This window comes from Phallusia mammillata, chromosome 6 (assembly GCF_965637545.1).
Source record: "Phallusia mammillata chromosome 6, kaPhaMamm4.hap1.1, whole genome shotgun sequence".
NCBI lineage: Eukaryota > Metazoa > Chordata > Ascidiacea > Phlebobranchia > Ascidiidae > Phallusia > Phallusia mammillata.
Window position 1 is genome coordinate 4,534,532 of NC_137257.1, and position 16,003 is coordinate 4,550,534.

At 37.5% G+C, this 16,003-nt stretch overlaps 2 protein-coding genes across 3 annotated transcripts; one reads left to right on the forward strand and one right to left on the reverse strand.

Annotated features, from left to right (window-relative positions):
• Window positions 1–7,804: 7,804 nt before the first annotated feature.
• LOC145232831 (uncharacterized) lies at window positions 7,805–9,052 on the forward strand. The gene has a single exon (XM_080097508.1). It carries the CDS (start codon window positions 7,805–7,807, stop codon window positions 9,050–9,052), a length of 1,248 nt encoding a protein of 415 aa, XP_079953634.1.
• Window positions 9,053–9,077: 25 nt separating this feature from the next.
• LOC145233336 (G2/M phase-specific E3 ubiquitin-protein ligase-like) lies at window positions 9,078–13,988 on the reverse strand. 2 transcript variants are annotated; one of them, XM_080098046.1, is made up of 5 exons: window positions 12,935–13,988; window positions 12,484–12,749; window positions 12,208–12,341; window positions 11,726–12,000; window positions 9,078–11,663 (listed from the first exon to the last, which is right to left on the reverse strand). In XM_080098046.1, exons 2-5 carry the CDS (start codon window positions 12,652–12,654, stop codon window positions 11,398–11,400), a joined length of 846 nt encoding a protein of 281 aa, XP_079954172.1. In that variant the 5' UTR covers window positions 12,655–12,749; window positions 12,935–13,988; the 3' UTR covers window positions 9,078–11,397. The 2 variants fall into 2 exon arrangements, with proteins under 2 accessions (XP_079954172.1, XP_079954171.1); XM_080098045.1 differs by lacking the exons at window positions 9,078–11,663; window positions 11,726–12,000; window positions 12,208–12,341 and having other exon boundaries at window positions 12,653–12,749.
• Window positions 13,989–16,003: the final 2,015 nt, after the last annotated feature.

Consider the following 16,003-nt stretch of genomic DNA (forward strand, 5'->3'; position numbering starts at 1 on the left):
TGGTGATCAAGATTCTGTAGGTTAAGCGCAGGTTTAATGGAATGTCACGAGACATTTCAAGACGACCAAGAGAAAATTTGCACATTTTCAAATCAAAGAAGAAGGTTTTTTGCAATTGTCCAATATTACTAAATTGAGATCGGTACTCTTAACAAAAATAGCTTTTACCAGCTTAAGTAAGCTGAAATCTGTCAGCAATACAAAAGCACTGTTTTGTAAAGTAGTTGGCTTTTCAATCCAACCCAGGATTGTCGCGTTTTGGGATATTGATTAACCTATCAAATTATTTGACAGCCTTAAATCACACCAAACGTTTAAGTTTAGGGTAAGTGAAATCCAAAATTTGTAGACATTACCTAATCAAACCACACTGACACGTAAAAATGAGTTTATCATTTGAAGAAGTCCTTGACCTGCTAAGCATCACTGTTGAAGTAGACGACAACGATTTTCCGAAAATTCAGGAGATGCCCAACTTTGAGGGACAATTTAGGCAGTTTCTGGAAGGAAAACTACAGCACTACCTAAAAAAAGGAAAAGTGACACAACTTTTCAATTTTGAATATTACAAAATTGAAATTGGCGAGTTAAACGGAAAACAAATTCTTCGAATGTTGATATCACTAACAAACAACGAGGAGTTGATGAAAGACGGAAATTGTTTTGTGTGCTGTGTAAACGATGTCGGAGAACATGCAGTTATTGTATTCGCAAAATATTGCATTGAAACAAGAGGTGCCGTTGCAGAGAACGAAGAGGAACGAGGAAACTGGTCTAAGGCATTTGATGAAAAGGCATGCATCCTACAACGCAGAAATCCAAGATATCTTGGTTTAGACAAACAAACAATCGAAAAGTTTTGTTCAACTTTATCAAAGCAATACAACAACTTTTTGTCAACAAAAATGGCGGATTTGCAACCACAATATCGTCGGTTGTTTTTCGGAATTATGTTCGAAATTGCCAAGTGCTATATCCGACACTGGGATGCTTACAAACATTTAAAAACCTTTCCAACTGCTTCTCTTATCAAGTTGGCAATTGATAATGGATGCAGTGGAAAGTTGCAGGCTGTTTTTAACGAACATGATATTATGAAAGATTTGTTTAAAGAAATCAGCAAACAACTTAGTGAAGAAGAAAGACTTTCTGTCTACCATGCTCGTAAAGATGAACTACGAAAAGAAGGAGCAAAGTTAATTATTGACAAGTAAGTTTGTTACCTTCTGTTGCAAAAAGTCACAATTAGTAAAATGCTAACTCTGCAAATCGGCTGTAACAGCATAAAGGTAACTGACACACACGTTAGGTTAAAAAATGGCGTTAGAATGTAGCATTTATTACATGAGGCATATTGAGATTAGAGGCCCAATCATTTGTTATCGCGCGGTGTTTTCGTTGCGTTGTGACTTGCTTGCGGTTCATTCTTTTTTCCTTTGTTTATCGTGCATTGTACTAGTCGCATTCAGTGTTATTCACCCTGATGAAGACGACCTGTATAGGACGTCGAAACGTCGGAATAAAATTACATTTGCCAGAAGAGCTCTACAAACTTGATGAGACATATTGTTTTCGTAAACGCAAATTCCTTTTCTCATTTCAGAATTTTTCCACCAACTGCTGAAGGAAAGTACGATAAAAGTGAAGTGACAAAAGTTGCTGATGAGATGAAATCATTTTACTTGTGAAAACGTTTGCAGAAAATGTCAAAATGCTCAAGAACATATGTTGATCTTTATCGATTCATTTTGTTCCTAAACGTGTAAATCTGTAAATAATAAATGTATAGCGGTTGTCAGTCTATTGGCGTCAAGCAAGTTACAATTGTCCAGAATTTCGACGTAAAATCTGTGTTGAGTATTAATCTAAAACTGAAAACATGTTACACAATATTTAGTTGCAAAGGCAGCAAAACCAAACGATTTTCCCCTCTAAAGGTCTTATTGCATCAAAAATGATATAGTCTTAAAAATGGTATGCAACCATGCGAGAAAGTAGTTGAAACAATTCATAAACTTCATGCATTTAGCGTACATTGTGTGGAATACGAGACGAAATAAATCAGAAAAGCAAGGGAATTCCCCCTTAACGTGAGGAAGGTGTTCTTGCGTTTTGTCGTTCACGCATCGATGTGACATCACACTTACCGGACGCACACCAAACCAACTGAAAGGTTTTGAGATTGATGTAAGGTGGACTAGTGTGTCGATTGTTGTGCATCACCCTGTACACCCACCCTTTACGCAACTGCCCCTATACCATTAGTTGGAAGGAATTAAAAAACAATGTCTGAATTGAATTTTAAAGTACCATTTGTGGAATATTTCACTGTGAAGTGTCATTTTTTTATTTAATAGCCCTACCTGTCACCCTACTACACACTTAAGGTATATTACACATTAAACATTAAATGTCTACATTTAATGCGAATTAACTGGTTTTCACCCAATATAGCTTGTTTATTTAGACAGAATATTGATCACCGTGTTTCACTTCACATCACAATACCTATGGTAAATGCTAAACTTTTTATAAGAAGCAGAGTGTTTATGCAATTGCAACATATGCTAAGCCACGTTTCCAGTTATTTTGAAAATCATTACGCAAGCTTGGCAATCGCATGACATGAGTTTAAAGTTACCTCTGCCATTAGTTCCTGTGAAGCGAAACTAAAGTTACTTGTATGATTTTCACCTGTGTTACAAAGGTCACAATTGAGATCAATTTCAAAATGACTGGTGTTAACAATACGCCGTTACGCAATTGATATTTGTGCGAAATCACGATTTACTGGTTCGAATTAACCACCGTTTTGTTTTATCCAAAACAAGAAAGGGGCAATTGGGTGAGAGCGTTTGATGACAAAACATGCGAGAAACGGCAAAATAACCCTCAAAAATATGTCAGGTTAGATTCATAAACGATCAAATATTTCGCTCCAATTTATCTCAGCATTATGAAATGTACATGAATCAGAAGATGGCCAACCTGCAACCAAAGTATCGTCGACTGTTTTGGGGAGTTTTGTTCGAAATAGCAAAGTGTCACGTGATCAACTGGAAAGTACACAAATATTTAAAAAACTTTCCAACCTCTTCTCTTATCAAATTAGCACTTGATAATGAAGGTAGTGGAAAGTTGCAGGCGGTTTTTAACGATCACAATTTGGATATTTCGTCCCATACGAGTCAAACAAGTTGTAAAGAAGAACATGTTGCGGAAGTCCACAGCATAAAAGCCAGACTACGTTCGGAGGGGGCAAAGGTCATCATTGACAAGTAAGTTCAAGAATAAGAAGGGCACAATCGGAGAAACAAATCACATTGAGTATGGTTTGTCTAAGCCAGGGAGTGGAACCGCTTGTCATATGGGTTCAGGTTCGTTTCGGGTTCACTTGGTTTTGTTTTTAGGGGTTCGGGTTCGGTTCGGGTTTTTAAAAGTATATATTTTCGGGTTCGGGTTTTGTTCCGGTTTGGGCAAATTATCCGGTGCCAACTGGTTTGCGGTTTTTAAACCGGTTTAAATTTTTATTTATTTTAATTTAATTCTACCCATCATCTACCCGACCTTAACAAACTCCAAAAGAATTTTGCTGGTACACTGTTATTTTTGACACGCCCTATAAGTGTTATATCTCGTATTCTTCAGTGCGCTGTTTTGAACAAAATCACAAAATATTAAACAAACTGCATTTTTTACTGGTTCGGCTCCGGTTCGGGTCCAACGCCCAACAAAATATGCGGTTCAACTCCGGTTCGGGTTTTCAGAAAATCGTAATTAGCGGTTCTGGTTCGGTTCGGGTTTAATGAAATTAATCGCTCAAACCGGTTCGCGGGTTCGGGTTCAGTTCCGGTTCGACTCCCTGGTCTAAACTCTAAACTTTTCTGTTTATCACAGGATTTTTCCACCGAATGCTGAAGGAAAATATGATGGTGAAAAAGTGAGACAAGTTTCTGATGAGATGAAGAAATTTTATGAATGAGATATCAAATATTGTACGAACATTTTGTGCTATTAAAGATTACGTTGCAGTTAAATTCTTCCTCTTATTGCGAATTATAGCTAATGAATAATCTTGTAACGATCTATATATTAATGTTGGTGTAGAATTGTGTGTGTAAATACGACACATTTATACTGTAGATAAATGTAACGCTTTTGTGCTAAATAAAACATATTTTTTGACAATTGAAATGTCTATGTTAAAGCCAAAAGCGGAACAAACCAAATTTGTAGCGAATCAATAAGTAAAAAAGTAATAAAGTTGCAGCAGTTTTAGACCAAATACTTCAACAAATATAATTTCACATTGAGAATTACTTTAACGTCACCCGAAAGGGAATACCCCATCGGTGTGAGTAAAGTTTTCATGAGATGCTCGTCGCGTACTGTTGTGACGTCTCACATAAAAGAATCACTGATGCGTGACGACACCAAGCGAAATTCAATCAATTTATTGGTCCTAATTTAAACACAAAGGGTTAATTCACACAAATCAGGCTCCTAATTTTCTTTCATGCATTTAAGTATAAGAGTTAGCTCCATGGAACTTCTAAATTATAAGCACACAAAACTGCTATTCAAGTTAGCAGTGCAACAAAAATAACGTTGTGAACCGAAAAACCATACGATGCGTGCTTGGAAGATGAATTGTTTTGATACCAACAAAGTTGTCTATTTTAAATTAGTTATTTAAGTATGACGTACACTCTCTTTAACAAACTCAGGTGAAATCAGTTCAAATTTAACGTTTTTTTATAACCCGTTAAAAAATCCAAAACATTGTAATAGTGGACACCCCCCCCCCACAAATGACGAAAACGCAATTCTCGTTAGTGGGAATAAATGATCCAAATGGGGGTTAAACCTAACTACAGATGGGTAAATGACGTTTACCAGAACAAAGCAAACATATTAAGTTAATCTTTTAGTGTATGAGACTCTATAGAGCAGGAGCTCTTAACCAGGGGTGCACGCACCCCCCAAGGTGTATGAGAAAGTTGATTAGGTATATTCTATGTAAATACAAAAACACAGTGGGTGCGAAAATTGGTTGGTGATTAAAATGGGGCGCAGCAAGGAAAAAGGTTAAGAACCACTGGTATAGAGCTACATTGCAGCATTCGATGTAAGTTGGGCTTAGAGAAGAAACAATTTCAAACTCGTTTGCTGAACAGTTCCGCCTATGAAAGGTACCTAAAATAATAAACACTGTATTACCGTAATTTAAACCAAACTTAAAGGTTTAGAGCCGCATGCTATTTTATTAGGCCGTGTCGAAACAAGTTGGACAAGAAGAATGATAGACATTAGACGAAGATAGATCAATGTTAAAGAATCTTAAATACCGCATAATTGACATAAGCAATCTGATTGGAAAAAACAACTTTCCCTTTAACTGGCCAACTAGACCAAGGGGGTGTTGCTAGCTGTATACTAAGCACATAATCCTGGATTTTACTTGGGGCATTACTTTACAGCAACACAATTTTTTCAGAATTAGTTTGTCTGTTGTTAAAAAAACGTGCTTGATTTGTTCAACGTTTATATTAACATTGGTGACAGAGAATTCGTAAGGTCCAAAAAAGATTTTCAAATTTTGAAAGGCGCATTAAAGCTGCAATATTCCTAAAACCATGAAAGGCAAAAACAAAACGTCAGAGAACTGGATCCTATTGAAAATTAATGGGAAAACTCCTTCGGTAAGAGAAAGGTCTTGATGTGGTTGTCACGCACAACTGTAACGTCATGTTACGTAGTTAGTTAAGGTAATATGTCAATCATATATAATTTAACTGTTTATGTCGATATGCGTGTCGCGTAATTGGCCTTGTACTTATTGAAAACAGTTGTAAGGTATGTTTGGGTTTAATGGACCAATTCAGCTGTTGTCCCATTTTAGCTTAATCGCACGGAGCACAACGTTTCTACACCTGTATGTTGACCATTATACCTGAGGCAGACATTGGAAACATATAACTTTAATAACGGAAAAGCAAGTTACAGAATGAGTTGGCCCTTTGAAAACGTGATTGCTATATTAAATTTCACTGTTGAAGTTGATGATCAAGGTTCTGTAGATCCACAAAAATTTTCAGACTTTGAAGGAACGTTTCGTAACGAACTGGAAAAAAGGTTTAAATTGTTTCTAGATAAAGGAGCAATATTTTCTTTTTCACATTTTCAATATTACAAAATTGAGATTGGTGATTTCAACGGAAAACAAATTCTTCGAATGTTGATATCACTCACAAACAACGAAGAGTTGATGAAAGATGGAAATTGTTTCGTGTTTCTCGTCAACAACAAACCAGATAATTCACTGACTGTACTTCACAGTTATTGCTGGTGTGAAACACGTAGTGCTTTGGGTGAATCAGATAAAGATAAAGGTTTGTTTGCAAGAGCATTCGATGACAAAACATGTTCCAAGCGCCAAACGAACCCTGAGTTTGTCGACTACGATTCACAAACACTTGAAAATTTTCGCTCCACATTATCTGAGCAATATGAGATATACATAAAAAAGAAGATGGCCAGTTTGGAACCAAAATATCGTCGATTGTTTTGGGGAGTTGTGTTCGAGATAGCAAAGTGTCACGTGAGACATTGGAAAGTTCACAAACATTTAAAACACTTCCCAACAACCTCCCTTGTCAAATTGGCACTTGATAATGGATGTAGTGGAAAGCTGCAAGCGGTTTTTAACGAACATAATATCCTGAAAGATTTGTTTAAAGAAATCAGCAAACAGCTGAGTGAAGAAGAAAGAGTTTCTGTCTACCATGCTCGTAAAGATGAACTACGAAAAGAAGGAGCAAAGTTAATTATTAACAAGTAAGTTTGCTACCTTCTGTTGGAAAAAGTCACCATTAGTGAAATGCTAGCTATGCAAATCGGGTGTAACGGCATAAAGGCCACTGGCGAACACGTTAAGTGCAAAAATGGCTTTAAAACGTACCGTTTTTCATTGTTATTTTTTCTATATTACCAACACGAGACATATTGTTTTCTCAAACGCAAATTCCTTTTCTCGTTTCAGAATTTTTCCACCAACTGCTGAAGGAAAGTACGATAAAAGCGAAGTAACTAAAGTTGCTGATGAGATGAAATCATTTTACTTGTAAAAACTTTTGCAGAAAATGTCAAGATGCCCAACAACATATAACGATCGTTTTTGATTTTTCTTATTCGTAAACGTGTAAACCTGCAAATAAATACGGTGGCCCAGAAGTGCAAAACACAAAACTCGTGACACACGCAAATCTTGTGACACACCCCAAAGTCAGAACACAAAAACCATGACACACACCAAAGTCAGAACACAAAAACCGTGACACGCACCCCAAAGTCAGAACACAAAAACCGTGACACGCACCCCAAAGTCAGAACACAAAAACCGTGACACGCACCCCAAAGTCAGAACACAAAAACCGTGACACGCACCCAAAAGTCAGAACACAAAAACCATGACACGCACACCAAAGTCAGAACACAAAAACCATGACACGCACCCCAAAGTCAGAACACAAAAACCATGACACGCACCCCAAAGTCAGAACACAAAAACCATGACACGCACCCCAAAGTCAGAACACAAAAACCATGGCACGCACCCCAAAGTCAGAACACATAAACCGTGGCACGCACCGAAGTCAGAACATATAAAAGCGACTTGATTTTACGTTTTCCAAAGAACAGTAGCCTACCCAATATAACATCATAATGGACTTTATTATGTAACAAATCAAGTAACGAACAGTTTGCGTAAGGCGCAACACACTATAACGTTTATTTTACAACCATGGAACAGTACTGCAATGTCGCTATGTCTGATGTCCAGTTTAAGTGCGAATGTTCTGAATTGTTGCAAGTGGAGTTCGTATTTTGCCCTGGTTGTTCAATAAAGTTAAACTGGTCTAAAATTGCCGTTACCTTTTATTTCAATCGTGGTTTTCAGTACAACACCATCCGCGAATTCCTAAGGAAGTACCATAAAATACAAATAAGTTTACGGACTTTGAAAAGCAGGTTGAAACTGTATGGTTTGAAGCGAAAAAAACTGTTAACCAGCAATGCTGCTGTGCGGGAGCGAATAGCAGAAAAATTGACCACGTCAAATTGTATGTTTGGCTACAGAAGCATGTGGCATTCCTTGAGAATGGAGGGGTGTTACGCCACAAGAAACCAGGTTGCGATTTTGCTCAAAGAATTAGACCCGATCGGCTCATCAGTCCGTCGTGCAAGGCGTTTAAAAAGGAGGCGCTACTGTTCACCGGGGCCGAACTTTTGCTGGCATCTCGATGGATACGACAAATTAAAGCCGTATGGGTTTGCAATTCATGGTTGTATAGATGGATGGAGCAGAAAAATTCTATGGTTACAAGTGCTAAAAAGTAACAACAATCCTGTTACAATAGTGAAGCTGTTTCTACATGCTGTTGGTCGGTTTGGTGGCTATCCCAAAGGCGTTAGGACAGATTGTGGGACAGAAAACGGAATGGTGGCCGCAGCCCAATCTTATTTTAGTCAAACGACGCGGGCACATATTTACGGGACTTCAACTCACAATCAAAGAATTGAGGGTTGGTGGTCTTACCTGCGGCGAATCTGCACAACATGGTGGATGAATTTCTTTAAAGACTTGGTTTCACAAAATAAATTCAACGCTGGGAATCAAATTGAGGTCGAAGCCCTGTGGTTTTGCTTCCATAAAATTATTCAAAAAGAACTGGATAATGTTTCAAATTCATGGAACACACACTACATACGAAAGTCACGCCATGATACGGTTGCTGGAAGACCTGATCAGATGTACTACCTTCCGGAGTTGAATGGTGCAACTGATTATCTGACGCAGATTAGGGAGCAACAGGTAAACAACGTAAAAAATACTCTTCCAGGCGAACCGTTGAATAACCCCAATGTCGGTCATGAATATTTCGCACACGTTATGGAAAACTGCAATAAAGAACTTCCCGACAATTGGAGTGCCGGCCTTCAGCTGTACCAATTTCTCATTTCTACTGCAAATGGTCAAAGTGACGTGTAACGTAAATACAAATCAAAATGGAAGACTCATTTTCTCATTTTTATTAGCAAAATCACAGAAATTACCAGAGGACACATGTATATAAACATGATAAAAACCAAAATACCATGCCAGGTAAAAAAACATACACATCATAACACATTAACAAAAGAAAAAAACTAGAAAGGTGGCTTTCCTATATGTTTCCATTTTATATATTGCGTACCCTTTTTATCAAATAACTATCTACACCATTTCATCTGCAAGCAAAAACAAATAGGTCCCCACACACATTTTATACGAATTAGTAATGTAAAAAGTGTTTTTAGGACAAACTAGAAGGGTGGCTTAGCACATATTGCCCTTGCATATACACTATAACCTAATTTAAAACATAAATATATTTCCTATGCTTATTTTGTATTGGGTCCCATATTAGTCACCGTCTTTTATAACTTTAGTTGTTTCTGCAGGCAAAAACTCATGGGTCCCCACACATGCAAAGTTGTAGATAATGAATTTCAAGAGATAACCATGCAAAAGTCGGGTGTTGTAAGGTAAAACACAGTGATCGGCACTGGGCTTAAATAATAATACTATGTAGAATACAAACTATAAAATTAGATTCACCCCAGATATTGGTTGAAGTATGTCCTATTTAACGTTTTAAAAACTGACCCATATTAGGGGGCTAGTAGGGTAACTGATTGGGTTCGACACACAAACTAAAAAACAGAAAAAACCACAATGACTCAATCAATAGTACTGCAAAATTTAAGCCCAATCCGCCAATGTTTAAAATTTTGACCACTAGATGTGTTTTGAGCAACAACCGATAATGTTTCTGACGTCGTAGGGCTGTTAACAAGCCCCTACTTGCCATGGCGCAAAAACGACCACCAAGAAACCCACCAACGAGCAACAAACAACTAGTTGCCCTTGTAACACTATTGCTCCAAAGAAATCTTTCGTTTGTGGTGCCCAGTACCATACAAATACGTTTTACACTTTAGGGGCTTGTGGGGTAAATGTTAGGACTACAGGGTTGAACACAACAATTGACACCTATAAATGGCATAATATACAAGAAATCCAAATTTCAGCCAATTCTGACACTGTTTAAAAACTCACCCATTTTAGGGGCTAGCGGGGTAAATACTGGGGTTATCAACAAAAAAAAAGTGGGATGCACATCTACATGAATATATCTACCATCTGTGTAAATTTCAGCCAAATCCATCAAACATTTAATGGAAAAACGAGTCGGACAACTTTGGGTAGAAGAAAAAAGAAGAAAAAAACAAAAACATTTTGAGTAAAATCAATATGTGTCCTTTTCAGGGAAGGGGACCCATAATTAGTAGAAAGCATCAACCCAAACTAAGGATTTGTCCATATTTCTGTCTAGTCCATATTTCTGTCCTAATGTTAATCACTTCCAAGATAAAACCTTCGCTAAAACTGGAAATATAGCTGCTAATCTAATAAAACCACATAGCATTACTGTGCTGATGTCTGCCTCGCAAAACGGGTGTAAACCAGTGAACTACGTCCAAGGGCTTTCCAGCGTACACATATTATGGGCAGTAATAGTGTTATGGTAACCATTCGGCTATTGAGCCATTGCAAACATTTTTTATAGTTTTAGCACATATAACGGACTTGCATTTCTGACCTAAAGGATTGGAAAAACTAAAACCGATTAATTCGGGGTTAAAAGGGTGAATCCAATAAAAAGTTACTAAATTATTTAGAATACCTTGCATTGCACCAACCAACAAAGCATAAAACTTCTAGATCATGTATTTAATCAATATCACCGTTTTAACACATTCACTTTGGGGGGCTGTAGGTGAACTGCTGGGTCATTCCGGTCAATCTTCAGGATGATCAAATTAGGGTCAAAAGCTAACATGTGTGTAAATTTGAATAAGTATAAAGTACTCTTTTTTGCTCAAATGCGTTTAACAAACCAGTGTTAGACAGAACTGAATATTTTGGGGTTAAGGGGGTTAAAATGGGTAAAACTATTTTAAAGGTACAAAATTCTTTAGTATACCTTACATTGCAACAAACAACAAAGAATGTAACTCCTAGATCATGAACTTTGGTCAGTACAACCGTCTTAAAAATTTTATGTTTTGGGGGCCTGGGTGAACCCTTGTTGTCAAGTCATTCGTTGTCAAACTTCAGGAGGATCAAATATGGATAAATAAATAACATCTGTGAATATTTAAATAAATTTGAAGCACTGTTTCTTGGCCAAACATGTAGTACCAGCATAAGACAGAAAACAATACCGACAAAAACAATATGTGTCCCCTTACTACTGTTGTGCTCCCATACGATCCTTACAGCTAGATGCTTTAAACACACCCAAATCCTGGTTCACAATTTACTGCTAGTAAAAAAGACTCTTTCATGCTGTCAATGTCAGCAATGTGAACAGGAATTTTAAGAGCAATAGCACAAGTACTTGCACTCGGTAGGCACTTGCATTTCATACCATTCTTCAAATCTTGGCAACCATGAACGAACTCCACAGTTATACCTTTTGGTAGCCCAAGGGGAGGCAAGCTCGGACTTCCTGTGACAAACTTCATTAACTGACCAAGTGTGACAGGAAAAGCATCTAATCATTAAAACAAGGTTACTTTTAGTCAGTCCTCTGCAAATTAAAACAATATACCTTACCATCAAAATAACACAATTCAGCAAAATCAACAAAGTGTTTGTAAACAGTTATTTCCAGTGCATGGTTTGTTGAACCATTTTCAGAAAAGACAGGAGAAAGAATCCCGAAAAATTTTTCAAAATCCCATTTGAACAGTGGGGATGGGCAGAACACTGTATAGAAATCTTCGATATACCTCATTACCACTTTCGAAATTCCATAACATTTAAGACCATTTGCAATGCTATCCAAAGGTGGAAGCAATGGCTCAACAATTGATTTGATGTATATTGACCTTCAAATACACAGTAAACAAACATACATATTACATTGGGGATTGCTTTTACCCTCAAAGAGGCTCCCTGTTAAACAGTTTCAATGCTTGTGCCATTAAATTAAAAAAACATCAATCCAAAAACGCTGATAAACAACTAAGATCAACAAACTGACTTTCTTTTACAAAAAGTAGAAAGCAAAAAAATGAGAATCTTTTTTTACTTACTGCAACACTTCTGTTCTGTTTTTTAAGTTTGCCTTGGAAGGAATCCCTCTATATCCAATGGACTCCAGCACATCATAACCCATGTCCGATGTCAAAATTTCAATCACAGTTCCACAATTGTCTGCCTTTTTGAGCTGTGGAAAATAAGCCAAGTTTATGTCAAGGGTCAACAAGTAAAATAAACTTTACTTTACCATTCACTGTATAATTAGGGATAAAAGACAAGTTCAGACTAGTCATCACATAGTCTTGGATCAAACAAGCACATTTTCAAACCTTGGTGTATAAATCTGAAAACTGTAGGCTCGATTCAAGTTTCTCAGGTAGAAGTTTCAGAACTTTCTCCATTCCTCCAAACAAATACCTATATACCCATGGTGCCAAAAATCCTGGACCTGGACCACCATTTTGAAGGCTTGCAGCAAACAAATGACCAATGCTCTGCATAGTACCATCTGCAATGCTTACTAGTCCACATGAAGGAGTTAAGCCATCACTGTCTACCCCAGCAAAGTACTGACTCTTTACATCGTTTTAAGCTTCTAAAAACAGCATGAGGAAATAATAATTACCACACCGAAAATACTATTAAAAAAACAGGTTTTGAAATATATACACGTATAAATGTATGCACATATATACACACAACCAAATTGTTTTGTTAACCAATTCCAAACATTTTTGGCATACATATATATAAAATACATATTCATTTGTAATATATTACCTGTATAAAAATCTCTGGAGACACCACCTGTGTCAATACCTGCTTCCCACAGAAATGTTATATTATACAACTGGTTTTGTCTGGATGCATTCCACTTCTTTTTGAAAAAACTTCTGAAATCATAGAAAGCAAATCCTCGCCTAACAGAAATCTGTAAGGTCTGTGATTCATCAACTATTGTTTCCTGTAAAACCAATACTATGTTTGATTTGATCCCATATTCATCTTTTGTTTTGGGGTGTTCTTCCCCAGCTGACTCATTTTCAGAGCCAGAAGGTGAGTCATGGCTACTTGCTTCCTGAAATGGTGTCACTTTTTTGTTCAGGCAGTTATCTACATGCTGTTCAATCTCTGTTAGAGGCGTCTTCATGTTGCAAACTGGACACCTTCCCATTTTAACACTATTTGAACAACAAGGCTTCTCAATAAATTTAGTAATGTCCTGATCTTTGTTACGGCTTGTCCCAATATCCTCACTTGATAAGCTACGTTTATCTGTGCAAAGATACAAACAAATCCTTTGGTATGGTTTTCCCACTTCCTCTTTGTATTTAGAAATGGTAAAGTCTTCTTCACTACCTGGCATTTTAGCTACTGTTCGGCCATCTGGGTAGGCTAAAAAATATTTGTGACTGGTTCCGAAGCTTGCATCATAGTCTATCCTTTTCTTAATTGCTAGTTCAAAAATGCTTTCAGCTGCAGCACTTTTTACAACCCGAAGGCCTAACATTTTGCCCCGAATTATAGAAACACTTTCTCCATCCTTTTCCATCAACCCTATATTAATATTTACAATTTCATCATTTGAACTTCTCACTTTTTTGAGGACCCTGTAGGACTGAGACTGGCGTTCACGAGATTTTCTTTTTAAAAAGTTTTCAAAAGATATTAAAGACTCATCATTTTGCGAGCTTGTAGCAACTGGGGCTGAACAATTAGGGCAAAATTTGTAATCATCTTTTAAAGAAATTCCACATGTGCAAAACATTTTGCTACCTTGCTGTAATTGGTGCATAAAATAAAAATACAATATGCTAAAGAAGAACAAATAAAATGTTTTTGTCTTTCTAGCCAAGCAATATAAATATACTCAAAAACTATTTGTCGGAAGACTCCTCCACACGTACTTCGATGTATAATTGCACATACAGCACGTCCATGCTTTAGGACTGTGAGTCACGGTCTATGTGTTCTGACTTTGGGGTGCGTGTCATGGTTTTTGTGTTCTGACTTTGGTGTGTGTCACGGTTTTTGTGTTCTGACTTTGGGGTGCGTGTCACGGTTTTTGTGTTCTGACTTTGGGGTGCGTGTCACGGTTTTTGTGTTCTGACTTTGGTGTGTGTCATGGTTTTTGTGTTCTGACTTTGGGGTGCGTGTCACGGTTTTTGTGTTCTGACTTTGGGGTGCGTGTCACGGTTTTTGTGTTCTGACTTTTGGGTGCGTGTCACGGTTTTTGTGTTCTGACTTTGGGGTGCGTGTCACGGTTTTTGTGTTCTGACTTTGGGGTGCGTGTCACGGTTTTTGTGTTCTGACTTTGGGGTGCGTGTCACGGTTTTTGTGTTCTGACTTTGGTGTGCGTGTCACGGTTTTTGTGTTCTGACTTTGGGGTGCGTGTCATGGTTTTTGTGTTCTGACTTTGGTGTGTGTCATGGTTTTTGTGTTCTGACTTTGGGGTGTGTCACAAGATTTGCGTGTGTCACGAGTTTTGTGTTTTGCACTTCTGGGCCACCGTAAATAAATAATGCAGAGCAATTGTCAATCCATTGTCATCGAGCAAGTTGCAATTGTCCGGAATTACGACGTAAAACCTGTGTTGAGTATTAATTCTAAGCTGAGAACATGTTAGGCAATATTTTGTTGCAAAGGCAGCAAAACCAAACTTGATGAACATTAGCAAACGATTTTACCCTCTAGTGGTTTCATTGCATCAAAAAAGATATAGTCTTAAAAAAATGTGATGTATGGTTGTGTGGTTGTGTCGATTGTTGTGCATTACCTATACACCCACCCTTTACCCCACTGACTCTCTAAATTTTAAAGGAATCGTATCACGCTCCCACGCTGAAGAAAAATACAATGGTGAAAATATGAGACGAGTTGTTAATGAGATGAAATAACTCTACAAAAAAGTCACAATGTTAAGCCCTTTAAAAGTTTAATTAAAAGCAGTAATAGCTTATCCGACAAAATATTATTTCCATTTAGAGGCTGTGTGATCTGGAGCCAGTTGTTGCTTGAATTTGCCTGGTATTTAGGAGTTTAAAATGCCTTTCCTTCACTTTTATCTTCCAAGTTATGTATTTTAAAATGTTTCAGGACACAAGCTAAATCTGTTTTGGGGTACACACATAAATATTAAAGCAAATGTAGATCAACGTATTCGATTTAAACATCAGCTACAGCATCTCAATGCACGCTTTTATACAACATTATACCCTTTATATTTGTCACGACGTCGCACTATACACATGGTTCCGTCTTTTTCCGCATCGTAATTGTGGAAATGTAAAGCATCAAAAATGAGTGACAATTTACAGCTCGGGGGGCGATTTCAACATTACTGATTGTATAAATATGAACAAGAACTGTGAGACTCAGCGAACCTTTACTTACAAGCAGACATAATTTGTCTTGCAAACAAACACCATGGACGAGGGACGCATCAGCTTAAACATGCTGCTAGTTGAATACATTGTGTTTACTGGGGATTGTTTGTACTTTTTTTGATCTCGAAAGCAAGGTTGGGCATTTAATTAGCCTCATGGGACACTTTCTTGAGACTATGTATGGTGATGGGCCATACTTAAATACAACGGTAATGAGCTTTACCTCAAACTTGTTTCGCTTTTACACTTCCTATAGGCCAGGGGTGTCTAAAGTGCGGCCCGCGAACCAAATGCGGCCCCCAGCGGCATTTCACACGGCCCGCGACTGTTTTTTTTTAAATTGAGTTGCGTAAGACCCACCATAGTTTGGATAAAGTTTTTGGGTTTTAGCGACTTGCCACTTCACGCAAAAGCTTTCCATGGAACTTTCTTTACCGGTAAAAAGGAAGGTGGTGACGCAACA